Source organism: Neoarius graeffei, chromosome 9 (genome assembly GCF_027579695.1).
Source record: "Neoarius graeffei isolate fNeoGra1 chromosome 9, fNeoGra1.pri, whole genome shotgun sequence".
Taxonomy (NCBI): Eukaryota; Metazoa; Chordata; class Actinopteri; order Siluriformes; family Ariidae; genus Neoarius; species Neoarius graeffei.
Window position 1 is genome coordinate 33923712 of NC_083577.1, and position 25334 is coordinate 33949045.

General features: G+C 45.3%; 1 protein-coding gene across 1 annotated transcript; it reads left to right on the forward strand.

The window, feature by feature from the left end:
- Positions 1 to 835: 835 nt before the first annotated feature.
- Positions 836 to 25334, forward strand: LOC132892149 (zinc-binding protein A33-like). The gene is made up of 7 exons (XM_060930544.1): positions 836 to 1234; positions 1714 to 1809; positions 15039 to 15269; positions 15398 to 15420; positions 15507 to 15625; positions 18148 to 18665; positions 25248 to 25334. The coding sequence occupies exons 1-7, from the start codon at positions 836 to 838 to the stop codon at positions 25332 to 25334; spliced, it is 1473 nt and encodes a 490-aa protein (XP_060786527.1).

Here is a 25334-nt window from a genome sequence, read left to right on the forward strand (position 1 = left end):
ATACAAAATACAAAATGTGAGATGAGAACCAGAATAACAATATTCACAGAAGGCGTGGTCAGGACATACTGAACGCAATACTTCAGAAAGTCTATTAGATTTCAGCGTCCTTATAAGCACGCGCTGATTGCGCTCTAATATGGGACAGGTGCACGTAATTATTACCTCACCTGCTACGGAGTAAGCAGGGGGAGGTATTGTTTTCAGTGGGGTTTCTTTGTTTTTTTGTTAATGATATTACGGGAAAACGGCTGGACCAATCTTCATGAAACTTGCAGGATAGATGGGCGTTGGTCTCAAATAGAACCTCCAACATTTTGGGGATTATCCTGTCAAGGTCAAGGTTTTTGTGACTACTGCTTCATATAGAGATGGTAGCCACTATGTCATCATGCTGTAAGAATGTAAGTGTAACAATTGCGCAGTACGGTGTGAGAGCAGTATGGTGTGTTCTGATTGGCTGAGAGCAGTAAGCAGTACAGTGTGTTCTGATTGGCTGAGAGCAGCAGAGAATCAAAATCAGAACCATGTTTATTGGCAAATAATATTCACACACAAGGTCAAAATCAAACTCAAGGTCTAGGTCACCAAAAAGGTCAAAATTGTTTTTTCACGATATCTTCCTTCATATTCATCATAAGTGCTACCAGGCGAGGTTTGTTTTGCCTGGCTACACTTGTTAGTCCTTGAGATGTATTGTTCAGCACTTGAATGCATGCAAGTGAAAGTTCAAGGCATGTATGAGCACAGATGTGACAGATTCTGATTCTGATTCTGATGTGATGTTGAAACTGAGCATTCGGAATGGAGATAACAACAACAGCATAAAAATAAAATGGCTTCTCGGTTTTCAGAGGAGGATTTCTCCTGTCCTGTGTGCCGGGAAATCTTCAAGGATCCTGTTCTTCTGCACTGCAGTCACAGTGTGTGTAAAGTGTGTTTGCATCAGTTCTGGGAGTCCAATGGATCCAGAGACTGTCCTGTTTGTATGAGGCAGTTGTCTGTGGAGTATCCTCCCATAAATCTGGCCTTAAAGAACCTGTGTGAGATTTTCTTAGAGAAGAGAAGTCAGAGATCTTCATCAGGGTCTGAAGCAGTCTGCAATCTGCACAGTGAGAAACTCAAACTCTTCTGTCTGGATGATCAACAGTCGGTGTGTGTGGTGTGTCGGGATTCAGGAAAACACAACAACCACAAATTCTGCCCCATTGATGAGGCAGTAACAGACTGTAAGGTAAATAAAATGAACTCATGGGTCACATGTGAACAAATGCTCATCTCATCTCATTACCTCTAGCCGCTTTATCCTTCTACAGGGTCGCAGGCAAGCTGGAGCCTATCCCAGCTGACTACGGGCGAAAGGCGGGGTACACCCTGGACAAGTCGCCAGGTCATCACAGGGCTGACACATAGACACAGACAACCATTCACACTCACACCTACGGTCAATTTAGAGTCACCAGTTAACCTAACCTGCATGTCTTTAGACTGTGGGGGAAACTGGAGCACCCGGAGGAAACCCACACAGACACGGGGAGAACATGCAAACTCCGCACAGAAAGGCCCTCACCGGCCACGGGGCTCGAACCCGGACCTTCTTGCTGTGAGGCGACAGCGCTAACCACTACACCACCGTGCCGCCTAATTTAGTTTATATAAATTAAATAATATCTAAAACACAGAGTCTCCATGCAGTGTGTTAATTTATTTCAGGAGGAGCTCACAACTGCCCTGAAGCCCCTACAGGAGAAACTGAAGAACTTTACAGACTGTAAATTGAACTGGAGTCAGACTGCAGAATATATCAAGGTTAGAATCAATAGCATGGGCTTGATATTATAATTAATAGTATGTGTCATTTCCCTACTCAAAAATGAAAGTTTTGAATATGTTTCTGTCCTCAGTCTAAATTTGCTCCTTTACCAATATGCAGCCTACTGACAAAAAAAAATTGGGCAATTCGATAATGGTTCATGTGCTCCATCTGTACAGTGAATAATTTCAAGAATGATGTGTTATGCCCACTTGGCTCAAAGCGGAGATAACATAGAGGAGACCACACCGAACGTAACGTTATACTATGATCATTTATTAAAAGAGATTCAAACCCAGTCAGTAAATGTAAGCTACTCAAATGTGTAGTGACAGTCAGCTTCATGCAGTGTAGTGCATAAAAAGATAAAGGGAGAGAGAGAGAAAAAAAGAGAGGCTGCAGCCAGCCCTCGTAGCCCCAGGGCCAGAGCAGCCAAGCCAGAGCAAGAATCAGACCGACAGACCTGGAGGAGGTGCTTTTAAACGCCTCCACCCAACTACCAATCAGTTGGCCTATTGGCCACCATGGCCAGCCAGCCAAGTTGATCAGCTCCCCCTGCAGCCTGGGAGCTGGAAGACCGGGCAACTCATGCTAATATGTAGGAGGAATGAGGCAGCCATAGCACAGCAGAGCCGGGCGCAACATCACTCCCCCCATAAGACAGACACCCATGCCTGGGTTCTGACAGGGACCACACGCAATCCTAACCCCAACATACAAACACACACTTGATTAAAACATTAAAAAACATTACAGTACATTAGACACAGTTATCCTGAAAGCCATTAACTACATGCATACACATATACTCACACACCCACACTCCACCACCCCAACAGTGTGTCCCCCCCCCATCCATACAGTCCTTCACCACATCCACCCAGCTAAACCTGGCGCCTAGACAGCCAAGTGAGAAGAGGTGAAGACGATACCGAAGGAGGACACCCCTTTTACTCGGGCGCCCGAGACAAGGCGTCCGCCATGATGTTATCCACGCCCCTAATGTGCCTAATGAACAACTCATAGGGCTGTAGAAAAAGTGCCCAACGCATCAAGCGCTGGTTGGGATTCTGGAGAGAAAAAAGAAAAGTTAAAGGGTTGTGATCAGAGTAAACAATAAGTGGGTGCACACCACCACCAACATAAACCTCAAAATGTTGGAGGGCCCAGACCAGGGCAAGAGCCTCCTTTTCGATCGTAGAGTAATTGTACTGGTGACGGTTTAATTTTCTGGAAAAGTAGCAGACTGGTCTATCCACACCATTTGCATCCCGCTGTAAAAGAACTGCACCCGCCCCAACCTGACTAGCGTCAACCTGTAACTGGAACGGGTCATCCAGCCTAGGAGCCGCCAGGACGGGCGCAGAACTCAACAGTGCTTTGGCATTATCAAAGGCCTGCTGACACTCAGCAGACCACTGAAACTTCACTGAACTTTTGAGTAAATTAGTCAAAGGTGCCGTAACAGAAGAAAAATTACAACAGAAACTCCGGTAATACCCGATCATCCCTAAGAAACGCATCAGTTCCTTTTTTGTCGCTGGAGGTGGAAAATTATCTATCGCCAAGACCTTGGCCCTAACTGGTCGAGCATGGCCCTGACCAACTATCTTACCAAGGTATTCCACTGTAGCTTGAGCAAACTCACATTTAGCTAAGTTCACTGTGAGGGTTGCTGCCACCAACCGCTCAAACAGTGCCCGAATGCGTGACAGATGGACCTCCCATGTATCTGCATAGCAAACGACGTCATCAATATACACCGCGCACCCCTCCAGTCCCGCAACGACTCGGTTCCTGAGTCGTTGGAAACTGCAGGGGGTGTTGCGTAGCCCAAACGACATGCGGGTGTAAGAGTAGAGACCAGTAGGGGTGATGAAAGAGGACACCTCTTGAGCCCTAGGAGACAACGGAACCTGGTAATAACCTTTAAGTAAATCAAATTTACTAACAAAACGTGCTGCACCAACTTGATCGATACAATCTTCCATTCTAGGCAACGGGTAAGAGTCTGGTTTCGTCACCGCATTCACTTTCCTGTAATCAGTACAGAATCTAAAGGTGTTGTCTGATTTCTTAACGAGCAAACACGGGGACGACCAACTAGAGTACGATGGCTTAGCTAGCCCATTATCAAGTAGATACTGGACACTCTCATCTAAACTCTGACGCTTGTCGGGTGCCACGCGATAGAATCTCTGTCGTATAGGTGTTGCATCTCCGACATCAATGTCATGCTCCATCAAGTTGGTGCAAGACGGTATATCTGAAAACAAACAAGAAAATTCCAAAATCAAAACTTTTAATTCCTCCCGCCTATGTAATTCCAAATGACTGAAAAAAACATCCAGGTCAGCTAAAGTTTCAGAGTTATTCAAACGTGCATGCAAAATCGCGTCATCAGGAGAGCGCACACCATCCTCCCCTGCCACCGGAGCCTGAGGAGCGCACTCCACCGCAGCGAAACCAACAGCTTTAACCTCAGCCTTCCTCTCCACCTGAGCTGAAGAGAAATATGGCTTTAAAAGGTTAATGTGACACAGTTGCGTATTTCTCCTACGCTCAGGAGTAGCGACAACATAGTTTACATCGGAAACCTGCCGAACGACTGTATATGGACCAGAATATTTGGCAACGAATGGAGAACCCGGAAAGGGTAACAGCGCGAGAACCTGATCCCCAGGGCTGAAGACACGCACCTCAGCCTTGTGATCATAGTTGTGTTTCATTTTCTTTTACGCGTCAGTCAAATTTTCGCTGGCTTTTTGCCACGCCAGAAACAGTCTGCGCCTGAAGCCCAGAACGTAACTGGCCAAATTCTCAGGAGGATCCGATGTATCCAAATCATCTGCCAACACAGACAAGGAAGTTCGCACCTTGTGGCCGAACACCAGTTCATTGGGACTAAAGCCGGTGCTTTCCTGCACCACATCTCGCGCAGCCATTAGTAACCACGGTAAACCGTCCTCCCACTCACGTTTCATCTCCACGCAATACGCGCGGAGAAGAGACTTGAGTGTGGCATGAAAACGTTCGAGCGCGCCTTGGCTCTGCGCATGATATGCAGAGCTGAAATTGTGTTGTATTTTCAACTGCTTGAGCGCAGCAGCAAACGTCCTTGAAGTGAAATTCGAGCCGCGATCACTTTGAATGACTTTAGGTAGCCCAAAGATTGAAATGAACTGAGTCAAACTCTTAACAACGGATTTTGTTGAAATGGTTCGAAGCGCATAAGCAGCGGGATACCTGGTGGCTTGGCACATTACCGTGAACAACTGAACACAGCCAGATTTTGAGGGGGGCAAAGGACCTACACAATCGATGATAAGATGTTCAAAGGGAGTGCCCACCGACACTATAGGTTGTAATGGAGCCGGTTTAATGACAATGTCAGATTTTCCTACAATCTGACAGACATGACATGACTTCACAAACCGCGCAACATCCCTTTTAATGCGTGGCCAGAAAAAGTACTGCAACACACGATTGTAAGTCTTTTTGACCCCGAAATGACCAGAAATGTCCCCATGCGCAGTAGCCAACACTTTGTCCCGACATTCCTCAGGCATCACCACCTGCACGACCTGACCTGCCTCATCAGTGTCAGCAGTAGGCGACCACCTAAGAAGTAACAAATCATTCTGCAAAAAATAACCATGACCCATATTATCCTTATCAGCAACCAGATCAAAATATTTCTGCAACCCCTGATCGTGTTTTTGGGCCACAACAATGTCATCACGAGACAATGACGCCGGAAGTTCAGGAATGAAAAGTCGAGCTAAAGTGGTTTTAGATTCATCAGACGGTTGCGCAGCTTCCCGACGCGCCATGGCGCGCGTCACAGCGCACGCTGGAAAAACCTCTGGAAAATCTGAACCACACTTAACTAGCTCAGCTGATGGTGAAACTTTGGTTCTAACCACTGGCAGCGGCACAACCTGCTCGGGAAAAACACAATCACGAGCCAGATTGTTTCCCACAATGAGGTCTATTCCATCTATGGGCAAAGATGGACGCACAGCCATGGTTACTTCGCCATTCACAAAACCAGAAAATAATTGCATTCTATGCAACGGCACTGGAAAAGCTTGCAGCCCAATTCCCCGAATTAACACAACGTTCCCCGTGTCTGAAGTAGACGAGAAAGGCAGGACTGATTGACATATAAAGCTCTCAGACGCCCCAGTATCGCGCAGGATCTTTACCGGAACACGGCGAGTGTCACCAACCAGCGAGACAAAACCCTCTGTGACAAACGGAGCATAGTCCGTCATATCGGCCACAGTTGTTTTGTCACGCTCATCACACTGCCCCTTTACACCACTTTTGAACTCGTTCGATACAGCACAAGACGTCTGATCAGATTTTCCTGGAACGAACGAACGCCCATCAATTTTTACCACCCCCTTGCACTGACGCGTAGCACAGATAGAAGATGCGCAAAGCCCCACTTTACCACGCTCATTCTTCTTTCTACGTTCGTTCAACATTTTCGCACAGTTTCTTTTGAAATGACCTGGCTCCAGACAGAAATGACAAACAGGCCAATTTTCTGCGTTACGATTTTGTGTTTGATCAGAATTTGTTGGAGTGGCTAAATCAGACATGGATGGTACAGCATTAAAGTAGTTAAAGCGCTGCCCCCCACGGTTATACCCTTGCCGTGGCACAAAATCACGCACCTGATTCTTATGAGTAAGAGCAAACCCATCTGCGAGAGCAGCAGCCTCCGACGCTGTTTTTACTGGATGTTCATTAACATAAGTGCACATACGATCAGGCAACAGATTTTTAAATTGCTCCAAAATCATTAAGTCGCGCAATGCCTCAAATGACTCAACACCTTCAGCTACAAGCCAATGGTTGAAAAAACTAGACAAATCTCTAGCCAGTTCGGCATATGTATGCTTATCAGATTTTTTCCATGAACGAAATCATTGTCTGTAAGCTTCGGGAATTAATTCATAACACTTCAACACTGCCTCCTTAACCGATTTATAGCTCTTCCTTTCGGAAGGCAACAGAGCAATAAAAGCTTGTTGCGAACGCCCAATCAGAGCTGTCTGTAATAGTAACACTTTCTCTTCATCACTCCACTCCTGATCAAGAGCCACATTCTCGAACAAAGAGAAAAACACATCAGGATCTCTTTCATCAAATTTAGGAAGGAATTTAACCATATGGGCCAGGCCCGATGGCGAGGAGACCTTAAGCTTCTCTCGCTCCACTACACGGACCTGATCTAAACGTCTCAACTCCAACTGACGATCCTTTTCTCTTTCATTAGCCTCCAATCGTTTTTGTTCCATTAACAAGCTATGTTGCATTTGCAGCAATTCTTTTTGTTGCTCGAAAGATAATTTGCTAGATTGCCCCGATTGCATTACTGGACTCGAAGGACTTTTCAATAAAGACGCCCCCTGACTCGTCTGCTCCTGTGGCTTGGTACCAGGCAATACGTCCTTCTCCTTCAAGCGCTCAGAAATAAATGTAGCAAGTTCATCTTTCTTTGCTGATTTAGGCAACATTACTTCGATCCCATAATGGTCGGCTACACTATTCAACTGTTCTTTAGTTAAAGCCGCAAATAACGCCTCAGATGGGGACGCAACGAAAGCATCAAACATGCTCATTTTCTAATGCTAATTTGACAACACTCAACGATCAAAAAAAAAAAAATGCGCAACAAACAGAAACACACGTTGCCTTTCAGGTTAACTTAACCAACCAAACACGATAAACTACAGGCAAAGTGATCTGTAATACACGCAACAAAATAACAGCAGAGCTCCCCCCAAACATTTACCCACCACTAGACTAACCTATCTTCACACTGAGCCCAAGAACCGAGGATCAGCGAACCAAAAGGATTCACTCACCTATACCGCTGGAGCCAAGCTGTCCCGTTAATCGATCCAGCACGGAGATCCACGGCGGTGCCCAAGGTCCAGGCTCCAGTGACACTATGGCCTACCCAAGCGCCAAAACGCTCTAGAATGGGGATGGCTAGGCTCTGCACGCTGATCCCCTGTTACGGGATCACAAATACACTTCGCAAAAAAAAACAAAATAAACAAAACTGGTTGGACTAAATGCTCTATTCTGCTCAACTCTTCCCCGATCAAACATGTATAACGTTACACTTACGATGTAAATCCCCCCAAAACAAACACTGTGAGAAGCCGGCAGGCCAAACATACGTCTCCTTCATTCACAAAACTTGAGACCAATGACGTCGCTCTACACACCTCACGCTCTACCAATAGCAATGAGAGCAGCCTAGTCAAAACATATGCCGGTTCACAACTCTAGGGAACTACATACAGTATCTTTTTAAACAACGAAAACGTCGGGAACAAAGACGGCTCGAGCCCCCATATGTTATGCCCACTTGGCTCAAAGCGGAGATAACATAGAGGAGACCACACCGAACGTAACGTTATACTATGATCATTTATTAAAAGAGATTCAAACCCAGTCAGTAAATGTAAGCTACTCAAATGTGTAGTGACAGTCAGCTTCATGCAGTGTAGTGCATAAAAAGATAAAGGGAGAGAGAGAGAAAAAAAGAGAGGCTGCAGCCAGCCCTCGTAGCCCCAGGGCCAGAGCAGCCAAGCCAGAGCAAGAATCAGACCGACAGACCTGGAGGAGGTGCTTTTAAACGCCTCCACCCAACTACCAATCAGCTGGCCTATTGGCCACCATGGCCAGCCAGCCAAGTTGATCAGCTCCCCCTGCAGCCTGGGAGCTGGAAGACCGGGCAACTCATGCTAATATGTAGGAGGAATGAGGCAGCCATAGCACAGCAGAGCCGGGCGCAACAGATGTAAATACATACACCTTATTTCCAAGTTTAGGTTTATATGAAGAAAATTACAGAAAACGTTATAACCATACTTTGGTATTACAATAACCAATGTTACCCATAACACTGAATTTAATAGACTATATCAAGATTAAAACCATTCATATGTAAGTGGATTAAAGCCATGATCTCATCATAGACCTGTTGTCATTTCAATTGAACTACTACTAGAAAGCCATGGGGGAAGCTATGACCTAAAGTTTAGAGAAGCAGCTTTGGAACCAAAAAGTCTGATTCCCTGAACCAGCAGGAAAATGTGTGGGTAGGGGTAGTGAATGAACAGCACTTTCCCCTCCCTCTATATCCATGGCTGAAGTGCCCTTGAGTGCCTAACCCCCAACTGCTCCCCAGGTGCAGGGGATGTGTGTGTTCACTGCTTCAGATGAGTTCAATGCAGAAAGAATTTCACTGTGCTCGAATGTGACAAGGCTTACAAAACAAGCCTATCAAGAAAAATTCATCCATCCATCCATTATCTGTAGCCACTTATCCTGTTCTACAGGGTCGTAGGCAAGCTAGAGCCTATCCCAGCTGACTATGGGTGAGAGGCGGGGTACACCCTGGACAAGTTGTCAGGTCATTGCAGGGCTGACACAGAGACAAACAACCATTCACATTCACACCTACAGTCAATTTAGAGTCACCAATTAACCTAATCTGCATGTATTTGGACTGTGGAGGAAACCAGACTGTTAGGGTTTTGCTGGGATTCGAACCTGGTTCGTTGGTGTGATAATCCAGCAAACCCCCACTAGGCCACCAGGGGGATGACTCAAATGCAGAGGCGTGAGGCGGAAGTAGAAAAAGAATCAAAAGGTTTATTTAAACTATATACACTATATACAGGGCAAAACAAAAGACAAAAAAAACCCAAAGAGTATAATCCAAAAGAAAAGCAAAGTGCAAAAATTCAAAAGCTAAGAAGATCAAAAAACACAGTACAAAGGAAACTGGAGATAAACATAACAGCACAAAGACTCCGTGACAAGAGGACTGAACTCAGGGGTATAAATAGACAAACTAATTAAGGACACAGGTGAAGATAATTAGGCAATTAACACAAACACAAAACACAGGAACAGTGGCGGCCTCTAGAGGCCAAAATAAACACGACATGAAAAGGAAATAACAGCGGCCTCTAGAGGCCAAAACAGTCCTAGTCCTAACAGGACCCCCCCCCTAGGAGCGTCTCCTGACGTTCCCAGGGCGATCCGGATGGGCCGAATGGAAGTCCCGACATAGTTCTTTATCAAGGACATCCCGAGCAGGAACCCAGCAGCGCTCCTCAGGACCATAGCCCTCCCAGTCCACCAGATATTGCAACCCGCCGCGGACCCGGCGGGAGTCAAGCAGGCGATTCACAGTGAACACAGTCTGCCCCTGGAAGATGCGGGGGGGTGGGGGGTTCCTATGGGCAGGGGCATACGTAGACGTCAGTACGGGCCGTAACAGGGAAACATGGAAAGTGGGGTTGATCCTCAGAGTCCGGGGCAACTGGAGCCGGTAGGAGACAGGGTTCACCCTGCGCACCACCTTGAAGGGGCCAATGTAGCGAGGAGCAAGCTTGCGGTTCTCCACCCGCAGTGGAAGGTCCTTAGTGGACAGCCAAACACGCTGCCCAGGGCGGAAAGCGTGTGCAGGTCTTCTATGGCGGTTGGCCTGAGTCTGGTTGGTTCTGGAGGTCTGTATGAGGGTCTACCTGACCTTGCTCCAGGTCTTGCGACACCGTCTCACATATTGGTTGACCGAGGGCACCCCCGCGTCCTCCTCCTGGTCCGGGAACAGAGGTGGCTGGAACCCGAATTGGCACTGGAATGGCGACAGCTTGGTGGCCGATGACTGCAGGGTGTTGTGGGCGTACTCCGCCCATGGCAGCCAGGTTCTCCACGATGTCGGGTTATCCATAGCCAGGCCTCGCAGGGTGGTTTCCAGGTCCTGGTTGAGCCTCTCCGTCTGACCATTGGACTGTGGGTGAAACCCAGAGGAGAGGCTGGCAGTGGCTCCGATGACCTTGCAGAACCCGTGCCACACTCGGGAGGAGAACTGGGGCCCTCGGTCTGAGACGATGTCCTGTGGAAGACCAAAGACTCGGAAGACATGATTAAACAAAAGTTTCGCAGTTTCAAGAGCAGAGGGGAGTTTGCACAGTGGTATGAAGCGGCAGGCCTTGGAGAATCTGTCAACTAAGACCAAAATGACCGTGTTACCTTGTGACTCAGGGAGACCCGTGATAAAGTCGACTGCCACGTGGGACCAGGGACGCCGGGGAATGGTCAGAGGATGCAGGAGACCCTGGGGACGCTGTCGTGGGTTCTTGGTTCTGGTGCAAACCTCACAGAACAGGACAAATGACCTTACTTCCTTCTCCATGTTAGGCCACCAGAAGCGTCTTTTCAGGAAGTCCAGGGTCCTCCGAGCTCCCGGGTGGGCGGTGAGAGGGGAAGAGTGACCCCACTGGAGAACCTTGGCCCGGGCTTGATGTGGGACGTACAAGAGGCCCGGTGGCCCCGTCCCAGGACCGGGGTCCTGGCGTTGGGCTCGTCGGACAGCCTCCTCAATACCCCAGCGGACAGGGGCCACAATCCGGGACACAGGGATAATAGGCCCGACTTCATTCTCCCTGTTAGTGGCAGAGAACAGTCTGGACAGTGCGTCAGGTTTGGTGTTCTTGGAGCCGGGGCGGTATGAGAGGGTGAAGTCAAACCGACTGAAAAACAGGGCCCACCTAGCCTGTCGAGGGTTCAGTCTCTTGGCTTGCTGGAGGTACTCCAGGTTCTTGTGGTCAGTCCAAACCAGGAATGGATGTTGTGCTCCCTCCAGCCAGTGCCTCCACTCCTCAAGGGCCAGTTTGACCGCTAGCAGTTCTCGATCCCCCACATCGTACCGGGACTCAGCAGGACTCAGGCGGTGGGAGAAGTAAGCGCAGGGGTGCAGCTTTCCTTCCGAACGTTGAGAGAGCACCGCGCCGACACCACTGTCCGAGGCGTCCACCTCCACGATGAATGGTTGGGAGGTGTCCGGGAGAACCAGAATGGGTGCCGTGCAGAAGCGGTCCTTGAGGTCTTTGAACGCCTTTTCTGCCTGAGGAGACCAGCCATAAGATCCACCTGTCCCTTTGGTGAGGTCTGACATGGGTGCTGCCACAGAACTGAAGTTCCTGATGAACTTGCGGTAGAAGTTAGCGAATCCTAAGAACCGCTGAACCTCCTTAACGGACTTGGGAGTAGGCCAATCCCGGACGGCCAGGGTCTTGGCAGGGTCCATTTGGAGTTGGCCTGTCCGTACAATAAATCCCAGAAAGGAGACCTCGGGAACATGAAATTCGCATTTCTGGGCCTTGGCGAACAGATTGTTCTGTAGCAGCCTCTGGAGAACCTGGCGGACATGGTGGCGGTGCTCCTGCACGGTCTTGGAAAAGATAAGGATGTCGTCGAGGTAGACAAAAACGTATAGGTTAATTATGTCCCTTAAGACGTCGTTGATTAGGGCCTGAAAAACAGCTGGTGCGTTGGTGAGTCCGAAGGGCATCACCTGGTATTCGTAGTGCCCAGACGGGGTGTTAAAGGCAGTCTTCCACTCGTCTCCCTGTCGGATACGGATGAGGTGGTATGCGTTCCATAGGTCCAACTTGGTGAAGATGGTGGCGCCTTGGAGCAGGTCGAAAGCTGTGGACATCAGCGGAAGGGGATATCGGTTGCGCACAGTGATCTTATTCAGGCCCCTGTAATCAATACATGGTCGGAGCCCCCCATCCTTCTTGCCGACAAAGAAGAAGCCGGCTCCAGCAGGTGAAGTGGAGGGTCGAATAAACCCAGAGACCAGGGCATCTTTGAGGTATTCCTCCATGGCCTTGTGTTCTGGCTGAGAGAGTGAAAACAGTCTGCCACGAGGAGGGGTAGTCCCAGGGAGCAAGTCGATGGCACAGTCGTAGGCCCGGTGCGGAGGAAGAACGGCGGCCCTGCTCTTGCTGAATACCTCCTTGAGATCCCAGTACTCTGTGGGAACTTGAGATAACTCGGTGAGATCAGGGGGCTCGGCAGGAGACACAGGAGAGCTAGAGAGCAGACAAGAGGCATGGCATGCAGGGCCCCATTCCACAACCTGGCTTGTTACCCAGTCTATGCGAGGGTTGTGGCGAGTAAGCCAAGGAAGGCCTAGAATAACTGGGAACTCAGGTGAAGGAATCAGGTGCAGGGATATTTCTTCTTTGTGACCTTGAGACTGGAGGAAAACTGGAGAAGTAACTTGGGTGACTCTTCCATCACCTAACGCTTGGCCATCGAGGGCAGACACAGACAGTGGGACTTCAAGAGGTGCAGTCGGAATATTGATGCTTTGGGCGAAGTGAATATCCATAAAGTTCCCAGCTGCCCCTGAGTCTATCAAAGCTTGACAAGAGTGGACAGACTCACCCCAGGAGATGGAGACCGGGATGTAGATTCCTTGGCCAGGGAGTCCGGGAGAGAGGGTAGGCCCCGTCACAACCCTCCCTCGGCTGGATGGGGCGGTCCTTTTCCCAAGAGTTCGGGACATGATGCTCGGAAGTGACCAGGCTTGCCACAGTAGATGCAGCACTTGTCCCTCCTTCTGCGCTCCCTCTCAGATGCGGAGAGGCGAGTACGACCCACTTGCATGGGTTCTGGACAGTCACTGAAGGAGGTAGACGGTCTCCAGGTAGAGGTAGGGAGGCTGGGGGGGCTCAAGGCTTGGTGGCGTTCTCTCATCCTGTTGTCCAGACGAATAGCATGTGAGATGAGGGTTTCGAGGTCACTTGGGCATCCAATAGAGGCCAGACCGTCCTTGATGGGGTCAGACAGACCATGGTGGAAGGCTGACACCAGGGCAGTCTCGTTCCATCCACTTACTGCTGCGAGTGTTCGGAACGAGATGGCGTAATCTGCGACGCTTCCTCCTTGCCGGATGGACATGAGCTTTCGGGCTGCGTCGGTACTGATGTCTGCCTGATCGAAGACCCGAAGCATCTCTTCAGAAAACAGCTGGAAATCAAAGCACTCAGGTCCCTGTCTTTGCCAGATAGCAGTAGCCCAGGCTCGCGCCTTACCAGCTAATAAGGTGATCACAAAGGCAATCTTGCGGCGATCCGTAGTGTAGGTGGTAGGCTGAAGCTCAAAGGTGAGTTGACACTGGGTAAGGAACTCTCGGCACTCACTGTGCTTGCCGTCATACCTCTGTGGTGCAGGAAGGCTGGGTTCGCGAGGTGAAGAAGGCAGCATTGCAGGAGGCACTGGAGCAGGAGTGGGAGCTGGATCAGGAGCAGGAACTGGATCAGGAGCAGGAACTGGATCAGGAGCAGGAGATGCAGGCAGAGATGTCAGCTGTGCCAGGGTTTTCCCAATTTGCTGAAGCAGTTCCTCGTGGCGAGCGAGGGCCTCACGTTGGCTGGTGAGCGTACGTCCATGAGCGTCCATGGTCGCTCCGAAGCGTGTCAAAGCTGCCATAATTCCCTGAAGGTTGGCCGGGTAGACAGTTGAAGCAGCCTCTGCTGAGTCGGTCATGACGGAGTCTTTCTGTTAGGGTTTTGCTGGGATTCGAACCTGGTTCGTTGGTGTGATAATCCAGCAAACCCCCACTAGGCCACCAGGGGGATGACTCAAATGCAGAGGCGTGAGGCGGAAGTAGAAAAAGAATCAAAAGGTTTATTTAAACTATATACACTATATACAGGGCAAAACAAAAGACAAAAAAAACCCAAAGAGTATAATCCAAAAGAAAAGCAAAGTGCAAAAATTCAAAAGCTAAGAAGATCAAAAAACACAGTACAAAGGAAACTGGAGATAAACATAACAGCACAAAGACTCCGTGACAAGAGGACTGAACTCAGGGGTATAAATAGACAAACTAATTAAGGACACAGGTGAAGATAATTAGGCAATTAACACAAACACAAAACACAGGAACAGTGGCGGCCTCTAGAGGCCAAAATAAACACGACATGAAAAGGAAATAACAGCGGCCTCTAGAGGCCAAAACAGTCCTAGTCCTAACACAGACAACTCAAAGGAAACCCACGCTAAAGAAAAATTCACATCCACAATTCTCAAGTTGTTAACAGATTTAATGATTCAGTAAAAAAAATAAATAAATGAAGGCATATCTTCACAAAGACATGTAATAGCAACAGCATAACAGTAAAGAAACTCAACCTTAATGTGGACCCCCTAGAAATTTATAGAATTAAGAAATGTTTTTCAAAGCTTTTTATTTTGGTCAATGGTACATAATTAGGATAGGGACAGATTACTTTTAACACCTTGTGGGGTTTGATGCACCCTAATAATTATATTTTGCATCTGTGCACAATCAGTTATATTTAATTTGATTTCCTCCTCACTTCAGATTCAGGCCCAATGCACAGAGTGTCAGATTAAGAAGGAATTTCAGAAGCTTCACCAGTTTCTACGAGATGACGAGGCAGTCAGGATCACTGCACTGAGAGAGGAAGAGGAAAAGAAAAGTCAGATAATGAAGGAGAAGATTGAGAAACTGAGCAGAGACATATCATCTCTTTCAAACACAATCGGAGCCATAGAAGAGGAGATGAGAGCTGAAGACGTCTCATTGCTACAAGTGAGGATCATTTAGTCAGTATTTATACTGTGAGAAAGTAAAACTTCTTTCCATCATCAGAAACGTCACATTTCTGTGGTGTAAAAATGTAAATCATATCCACTGATATTTGCTTTGTTGTTTTACAGAACTACAAGGCTACAGTGAAAAGGTGAGTGATGTGCTTCCTGTCTCTCTCATTCTCTGTGTTTCTGAATCCAACCCCACAGCAACACTGACTCCTGAATGTTTTTGCAGAGCCCAGAGCACACTGCAGCATCCAGAGGAGCTTTCAGGAGCACTGATCCATGTGGCAAAACATCTGGCCAACCTGAAGTTCAGAGTCTGGGAGATGATGCAATACATTGTCCAATACAGTAAGACTCTTAAGTGTGTGTGTGTTGAACATGAATAGTGTTTTTTTTTATTTCTTTCTGTTTTTCTGCCTTTGTTAGTAACACTAGTGTGGTTGTTATAATGTCATGGTTCATTCACAGTCCCCTCCAAAAGTATTGGAATGGCAAGGTCAATTCCTTTGTTTTTTTTTGTACACTGAAGACATTTGGGTTTCAGATCAAAAGATGAATATGAGACAAAAGTTCAGAATTCCAGCTTGTATTTCATGGTATTTACATCTAGATGTGTTAAACAACTCAGGACAGAGCACCTTTTCTTTGAACCTACCCACTTTTCAAGTGAGCAAAAGTATTGGAACATGTGACTGATGGGTGTTTCTAGTTGCTCAGGTGTTGCCTTTTAGATTGATTGTTGAAACTTTAAATAGTTCTTGTTTTTGGCTTTGGGTTTCACCTGTGAAAACTGTATTTGCTGCTAAGCAAACATGAAGACCAGAGATCTGTCAATGGGAGAAAAGCAAACCATTTTGAAGCTGAGAGAAGAGGGAAAATCGATCAGAGCTATTGCACAAACATTGGGCATAGCTAGTACAACAATTTGGAATGTACTGAAAAAGAAAGAAACTACTGGTGTACTGAGCAACAAACATCGAACAGGTCGGCCAAGGGTAACAACAGCAGTTGATGACAGAAACATTGTGAGAGCTGTGAAGAAACACCCAAAGACAACAGTCAGTGACATCACTGCCAAACTCCACAGGGCAGGGGTGAAGGTATCACAATCCACTGTTCGAAGAAGACTTCGAGAGAAGAAATATAGAGGCCATACCACAAGATGCAAACCACTCATCAGCAAAAAGAATCAGAAGGCTAGATTGGATTTTGCAAAGAAGTACAGAGATCAGCCACAAAAGTTTTGGGACAAAGTTTTATGGACTGATGAGACCAAGATTAACCTCTACCAAAGTGATGGAAAGGCCAAAGTATGGAGAAAGAAAGGATCTGCTTATGATCCAAAACATACAAGCTCATCTGTGAAGCATGGTGGAGGTAATGTCATGGCTTGGGCTTGCATGGCTGCTTCTGGAACGGGCTCACTAGTCTTTATTGATGATGTAACTCATGATGGTAGCAGCAGAATGAATTCTGAAGTCTACAAAACCATTTTGTCTGGCAATTTACAGAAAAATGCATCCAAACTAATTGGGAGAAGCTTCATCATGCAACAAGACAATGACCCAAAACACACTGCCAACACAACAAAGGACTTCATCAGGGGGAAAAAGTGGAAGGTCTTGGACTGGCCAAGTCAATCACCGGACCTTAACCCAATAGAGCATGTATTTTACCTCCTGAAGAGGAGACTGAAGGGAGAAACCCCCAGAAACAAACAACAACTGAAAGAGGCTGCAGTAAAGGCCTGGAACAGCATTTCAAATGAAGAATGCAACAGCCTGGTGAAGTCAATGGGTCGCAGGCTCAATGCAGTTATTGCAAGTAAGGGTTATGCCACCAAATATTAAATGTTATTCACTTTAAGTTAATTTAATAATGTCTGTTCCAATACTTTTGCTCACTTGAAAAGTGGGTGGGTTCAAAGAAAAGGTTCTCTGTCCTGAATTGTTTAACACATCTAGATGTAAATACCATGAAATAAAAGCTGGAATTCTGAACTTTTGTCTCATATTCATCTTTTGATCTGAAACCCAAATGTCTTCGGTGTACAAAAAACCCCAAAGGAATTGACCTTGCCATTCCAATACTTTTGGAGGGGACTGTATATATCTCATCTCATCATCTGTAGCCGCTTTATCCTGTTCTACAGGGTCGCAGGCAAGCTGGAGCCTATTCGAGCTGACTACGGGTGAAAGGCGGGATACACCCTGGACAAGTAGCCAGGTCATCGCAGGGCTGACACATAGACACAGACAACCATTCACACTCACATTCACACCTACGGTCAATTTAGAGTCACCAGTTAACCTAACCTGCATGTCTTTGGACTGTGGGGGAAACCAGAGCACCCGGAGGAAACCCACGCAGACAACATGCAAACTCCACACAGAAAGGCTCTCGCCGGCCACGGGGCTCGAACCCGGACCTTCTTGCTGTGAGGCGACAGCGCTAACCACTACACCACCGTGCCGCCCCATTACTATTATTATTATTATTATTTGACCTTTCATGTTGCACTCATGTAACGTAAGGGGAGTTTTATGTTGAAAAGCTTCTATTTCTGTCAGACTGTTCAGTGTTTGAAGTGTGAGAAGAGGGACTGACTGAAAAAATTGAGTGTTTCAGCAGCTTACAAAAGTTTTTGAGTTGCAGTTATGATAAAGATTGTTTACATTTGTAATTTAAACACAGAAAAAGATGCAAGGCATGTTAAGTTATACATGTTTATTGATAAACTTTATTACAGTTATCATTTATTTGATTAAGCAATATTAGCTCGTTCCATGCTAATGTAATGATTAAGTTAGATTAGCTCCATCGAAACAGAATGTAAAAAGGTGTGTGTGTGTGTGTGTGTGTGTTTTCAGCACCTGTAACTCTGGATCCCAACACTGTTCATCCTGAGCTCCTTGTATCTGATGATCTGACTAGTGTGAGACTCACTGATGAGGAACAGAAACTTCCTGATAATCCAGAGAGATTTGGTGATGAATGTTGGTGTATCCTGGGATCTGAAGGTTTTAGCTCAGGGACACATTACTGGGATGTTGAAGTTGGAGACTGTACAGACTGGGCTGTGGGTGTGATGACAGAATCTGCTCATATGAAGGAGAAGATATTCTCCAGAAGTGGTATCTGGTATGTGTGGTATTATGATGGTAAATATTTTGCAGTTTCTACACCACATCCAGTCACTCACCTCTCAGTAGCACAGAAACTCCAGAGGATCAGAGTAAAGCTGGACTGGGACAGAGGAAAACTGTCATTCTCTGACCCTCTCACTAACACACACTTACACACTTTCACACACACATTTACTGATAAATTACTGCCATTCCTACATGTGTTAGATGAAGAATCTCCTCTAAAGCTCCTCCCACTTCAGGTCTCTGTAAGCCCATGTTTACATTAGACCATATCAGCGGATCATTAGATTAACGTTTTTAAAACGATTAGTGTGCACACAGCAACACCAATACACGATTTACGTGCACACAGCAATACCAATACACGGATACGCTCGGCTCCGCAGGCATCCTGCGCTCCAAATCACTCCGCCCTGAACAGCGAGTGCCCTCTGGAGGGTGCGCACTCCGGCCCTGCGCAGCTCACAGAGCGCGCGAGTGAAGTGGACAAGCAGTGTTTTCGGGACTGAGCCGCTGTGTGTGTGATCCCAGCGCACATCACTTACCACTTGCAAGTGGAAGGATGGCAAGCCTAAAGACAATCATAACTACACAATGGGCAGTATTTGCATCAGTATTTGCAGTATTTTCATACTTTTATACTCTTTAATGAAAGGTGATACAAGGCAGAAGTCCGCGCCGTTTTTCAGCAGTCGTGTCACATGACCAACGCCAGCGAATCAGGAAGGTGGATGTCACAGTGACGTTGTCCAATGACGACGCCAGCTAGAGCTCAGCACAGCGTATCCGCGTATTCTGAATGTTTACACAGCACCGGAGCTGACACGATCTGGATTGAATACGTGGACGCTGGTGGATTCCCGTTTCCCGGCGTTTCCAGGCGGTTTAATGTAAACGGACAGTGCATCCGCGAAGAAAACGAGACAGATACGGTCTAATGTAAACGTAGCCTAATAAGAGTGAATCAGGTGTGGGTTTCCTGAAAGCCTCTTCAGGCTAAGAGGATCTTTAATGACCTCTTTAAGTTCCATTGTTAAGCTAACGTGGTTTTCCTAAACATCATCGCCAAAGTAGTACTTTAGTTCGCTTTTAATTTATGATGGATCTAGATCACTCTTTCACAACAAAGAGCATCTCCTCGCAGTCAATGTGCATGCACCTCTGAGGGATGAGCGGAAACTGGTTTTGAATCTGCTGCCGGTGTTATTTTTTTTCTTGTACATTATTTTTCTTGACCATTGCAAGTACATCAAGTTAATTATTAAATAAATATATGTAAATCATTCTGAATATATTTCAATATTTTATGGAATTACATATCAATATCGTAATGTCACATTGATATCGCCACATTTTAATCAAATTTAACTCCATTAGGCAAGGGATTGTCTCATTTAGTGTCATAAATGAGACAAATTTCTGCACCTCTAACATTCTGTGTGTGTGTGTGTGTGTGTAATTGCTAGGTTTTGATCTGTCTGTACCGAAGGAGGTTAAATTAACAAAGTATGATCTCAGTCACTGACACATGCCAAACATATACAGTGGTGCTTGAAAGTTTGTGAACCCTTTAGAATTTTCTATATTTCTGCATAAATATGACCTAAAACATCATCAGATTTTCCCACAAGTCCTAAAAGTAGATAAAGAGAACCCAGTTAAACAAATGAGACAAAAATATTGTACTTGGTCATTTATTTATTGAGGAAAATGATCCAATATTACATATCTGTGAGTGGCAAAAGTATGTGAACGTCTAGGATTAGTTAATTTGAAGGTGAAATTAGAGTCAGGTGTTTTCAATCAAGGAGATGACAATCAGGTGTGAGTGGGCACCCTGTTTTATTTAAAGAACAGGGATCTATCAAAGTCTGATCTTCACAACACATGTTTGTGGAAGTGCATCATGGCATGAACAAAGGAGATTTCTGAGGACCTCAGAAAATGCGTTGTTGATGCTCATCAGGCTGGAAAAGGTTACAAAACCATCTCTAAAGAGTTTGGACTCCACCAATCCACAGTCAGACAGATTGTGTACAAATGGAGGAAATTCAAGACCATTGTTACCCTCCCCAGGAGTGGTTGACCAACAAAGATCACTCCAAGAGCAAGGCGTGTAATAGTTGGCGAGGTCACAAAGGACCCCAGGGTAACTTCTAAGCAACTGAAGGCCTCTCTCACACTGGCTAATGTTAATGTTCATGAGTCCACCATCGGGAGAACACTGAACAACAATGGTGTGCATGGCAGGGTTGCAAGGAGAAAGCCACTGTTTTCCAAAAAGAACATTGCTGCTCATCTGCAGTTTGCTAAAGATCATGTGGACAAGCCAGAAGGATATTGGAAAAATGTTTTGTGGACAGATGAGTCCAAAATAGAACTTTTTGGTTTAAATGAGAAGCGTTATGTTTGGAGGAAGGAAAACACTGCATTCCAGCATAAGAACCTTATCCCATCTGTGAAACATGGTGGTGGTAGTATCATGGTTTGGGCCTGTTTTGCTGCATCTGGGCCAGGACGGCTTGCCATCATTGATGGAACAATGAATTCTGAATGATACCAACGAATCCTAAAGGAAAATGTCAGGACATCTGTCCATGTACTGAATCTCAAGAGAAGGTGGGTCATGCAGCAAGACAACGACCCTAAGCACACAAGTCGTTCTACCAAAGAATGGTTAAAGAAGAATAAAGTTAATGTTTTGGAATGGCCAAGTCAAAGTCCTGACCTTAATCCAATCAAAATGTTGTGGAAGGACCTGAAGCGAGCAGTTCATGTAAGGAAACCCACCAACATCCCAGAGTTGAAGCTGTTCTGTACAGAGGAATGGGCTAAAATTCCTCCAAGCCGGTGTGCAGGACTGATTAACAGTTACCAGAAACATTTAGTTGCAGTTATTGCTGCACAAGGGGATCACACCAGATACTGAAAGCAAAGGTTCACATACTTTTGCCACTCATAGATGTGTAATGTTGGATCATTTTCCTCAATAAATAAATGACCAAGTATAATATTTTTGTCTCATTTGTTTAACTGGGTTCTCTATTTACTTTTCGGACTTGTGTAAAAATCTGATGTTGTTTTAGGCCATATTTATGCAGAAATACAGAAAATTCTAAAGGGTTCACATACTTTCAAGCACCACTGTATGTGTTTGAAAGGAAAACATTGCCAACTTGGCATTGTGGATCACAGTTGAAATAATCCTGACTGCATGATTGGGTAACAGTGAAATGAGCAGGCTCAGGGAACACATTTACTTAATTATTTAGCTTATTATTTGCTCATTCTTTCATGTGAAATTTGGTTCATTTAATTAAAAAACACACTTGTAGTAAAAAATGTTGTCCAAAAATGTAAAATATTTCCAATTATTAACTACCACATTATATATGTAATGCTTAACGATGATACAATACAGTAACATATTTTAAGTACTCCATATGTCATTGACGTTCGGTTAAAAACGAGTGCCATGTGACCTCATCGACTGGATTTAGCAACTACTGCCTTCAGCAAATACAGCACTAATGCCTTTAGCAGCTACTGAGGCCCAATAAGTTCTTAGTAAAGTTGCTCGTAAGACTCCTTCTTACAAGTGTGTTTGGGAAAACCATGTACAGAGACAATTGCTTAAGAGCGTCTTTAAAATCGCTCTTGAGACCTAAATGCAATGTTATCAGGAAACCCACCCCAGCTCTGTTAGAACTGATATTGTATTATTCTAGTTCATTCATGAAATATTGCAGATTAAAAGATTAAATGTTCTTTGTTTCGGTCTTTTTTTTCCCTTTTGGAAACCCTGAAAAACACATTGTGATTTTTTTTTTAAGTGACTCAACTCAAAATATTTACAGAATATCTTGAAATAATGAATTAATTCAAATAAAAAGATCTCAAAATATATTATCATGATTTATTTTGAAAGTCAGGGCGGCATGTTTGTGTAGTGTTTAGCACTGTCGCCTCACAGCAAGAAGGTCCGGGTTCGAGCTCGGTGGCTGATGGTGGCCTTTCTGTGCGGAGTTTGCATGGTCTCCCCGTGTCTGCGTGGGTTTCCTCTGGGTGCTCCAGTTTCCCCCACAGTCCAAAGACATGCAGGCTAGGCTAATTGTTGGCTCTAAATTGACTGTAGATGTGAGTGTGAATGGTTGATTGTCTCTATGTGTCAGCCCTGCGATGATCTGGCGATTTGTCCAGGGTGTACCCCACCTTTCGCCCATAGTCAGCTAGGATAGGCTCCAGCTTGCCTACGACCCCTGCACAGGATAAGCGGTTACAGATAATGGATGGATGGATTTTGACAGTCTGAGTCAGTCAAAATAATAAGTTAAATAATGACATACTCTCTTGAAATAACAAGCTATTAACTCAAAATAATGGCATAACTTTTAATTAAAATCACAACAGTATTTGACAGGTCAAATGAGCTGAAAATATTATTGAATTTTATTGCTGTATTTTAAATAAACTGAGAATTTGAAAGTGCATGCCTTTACTGTATTTTCTACTTGTTAGGGCCATGCTGTTAATCTTGGATGAAATGTTTTAGCTCTGTGTGTGTGTGTGTGTGTGTGAAACTGTGCAATGGAGGAGAATTCAAGCTTTAAATTTCCCTCCACCATCATTTTGTGGTTTTACAAAGATCAGATGGATTTGTATGTTAATCCTACATTAGGTGATGATTCACAAGTTCAAATAAATTCAGAGTAAAATAAAATCACTTTGGTCATACTGATATTAAATTTTGTTAATCTACATAATTGGACAATTAAAACATGCACAAATAAATACATATGTAATGTGTGTAATGTTTATTATTAACAGTTAAAATGTTAATAGTTAGTTACATATACAGTAGCTCTGGAAAAAATTAAGACCACTCTTTTTTTTCTTAAATCAGCATCTCTATGTATGGCAACCATTTCATTCCAGTGTCTGTGCTGGAATTCCAACACAAGCACACCTTGTTTTACTTAATAAGGTACTGATTAGGTGATCACCTGAACCAAATTTTATTTACTGAGGAAAAGTATAAAAAACATTGTTGTCATCATCACTATCCTCTTGCAGTAGGACCAGTTTGGATGGCAAAAACAGTGCTAGTAGTACCTTTAATTTAATTGGAATACAAAAATATCTATTCATCATGCCAAAGGAGTTAAAAAAAGTTTTGAGTGAGAAAAAGAAGGGTTCAATTCTGGTTTTATTGGCAGAGGGATACAGTGAGTATCAGGTTATTTCCATCCTCAAAATTTCAAAGATGGCAGTTCATAAGAACACAGTCAAGCAGCTTACATTGGGGAAAACAAAATTACAGAGTGACAGAGGGTGAACATGACTCCCCACTGACTGGGATGATCATCAACTCCTTTGAATGTCACTCAACAACTGCAGGATGACCTCAAGTGACCAACAATAAGAAAGGCAAATGGCAGCTGGGGTTAAGTCCATGGCATGGGCAGTTCAAAACAGGTTCCTCCAGGCAGAGTTGAAGTCATGCAAAGCTAGACAAAAGCCCTTCTTCAATGAGAAGCAAAGAAGAGCCAGGCTGAGGCTTGTTAAAGACCATAAGGATTGGACTGTGGAGGACTGGAGTAAGGTCATCTTCTCCGATGAGCCTAATTTTCAGCTTTTCCCATCACCTGGTCATCTAATGGTGAGACGGAGACCTGGAGAGACCTACAAGCCACAGTGTCTTGCACCCATTGTGAAATTTGGTGGAAGATCTGTGATGATCTGGGGGTGCTTCAGCAAGGCTGGAATAGGGCAGATTTTTGTTTGTGAAGGACACATGAATCAAGCCATGTACAAGGTTATGCTGAAAGAAAACTTGCTTCCATCTGCTCTGACAATGTTCCCTAACCCTGAGGATTGGGTTTTCTAGCAGAACAATACTCCATGCTATACAGCCAGTTCAATCAAGGTGTGGATGGAGGACCACAAGATCAAGACCCTGTCATAGCCAGCCCAATCTCCAGACCTGAACCCCATTGAAAACTTCTGGAACATGATCAACAGGAAGATGGATGGTCAGAGCCATCACACAAAGCTGAGCTGATTTAATTTTTGCACAAGAAGTGGCATAAAATCACCCAAGGGCAACATGAAAGACTATTGAAGAGCATGGCAAGATGCATGAAAGTTGTGATTTAAATGTCAGGGTTATTCCATGAAATATTGATTGCTGGACTTATCCTTAGTTTAAACATTGTTGCTTAAAGTTGAATATGAGCTTGATTTCTATGCATTATTCAAGATGTGAAAACACTTCATCTTTTTTTGTTATTTTGATCAGTTGTCGGGCGGCACGGTGGTGTAGTGGTTAGCGCTGTCGCCTCACAGCAAGAAGGTCCTGGGTTCGAGCCCCGGGGCCGGCGAGGGCCTTTCTGTGTGGAGTTTGCATGTTCTCCCCGTGTCCGCGTGGGTTTCCTCCGGGTACTCCGGTTTCCCCCACAGTCCAAAGACATGCAAGTTAGGTTAACTGGTGACTCTAAATTGACCGTAGGTGTGAATGGTTGTCTGTGTCTATGTGTCAGCCCTGTGATGACCTGGCGACTTGTCCAGGGTATACCCCGCCTTTCGCCCGTAGTCAGCTGGGATAGGCTCCAGCTTGCCTGCGACCCTGTAGAAGGATAAAGCGGCTAGAGATAATGAGATGAGATGATCAGTTGTCATTTTCTGCAATTAAATGCTCTAAGTGAATATTTTTCTGTGGAATTTGGAGGGAAATGTCAGTAGTTTATAGAATAAAACAAAAATATTCATGTTCCTCAAACATACATGTAAATAGTAAAACCAGAGAACTGATAAGTTTTCAGTGGTCTCTGAAGCTGAGTAAGATAAGTGGCGACCAAGCTGAAGAGGTGCACTTTTGTTTATTTATGTTTTGCATTACTGCACACTGA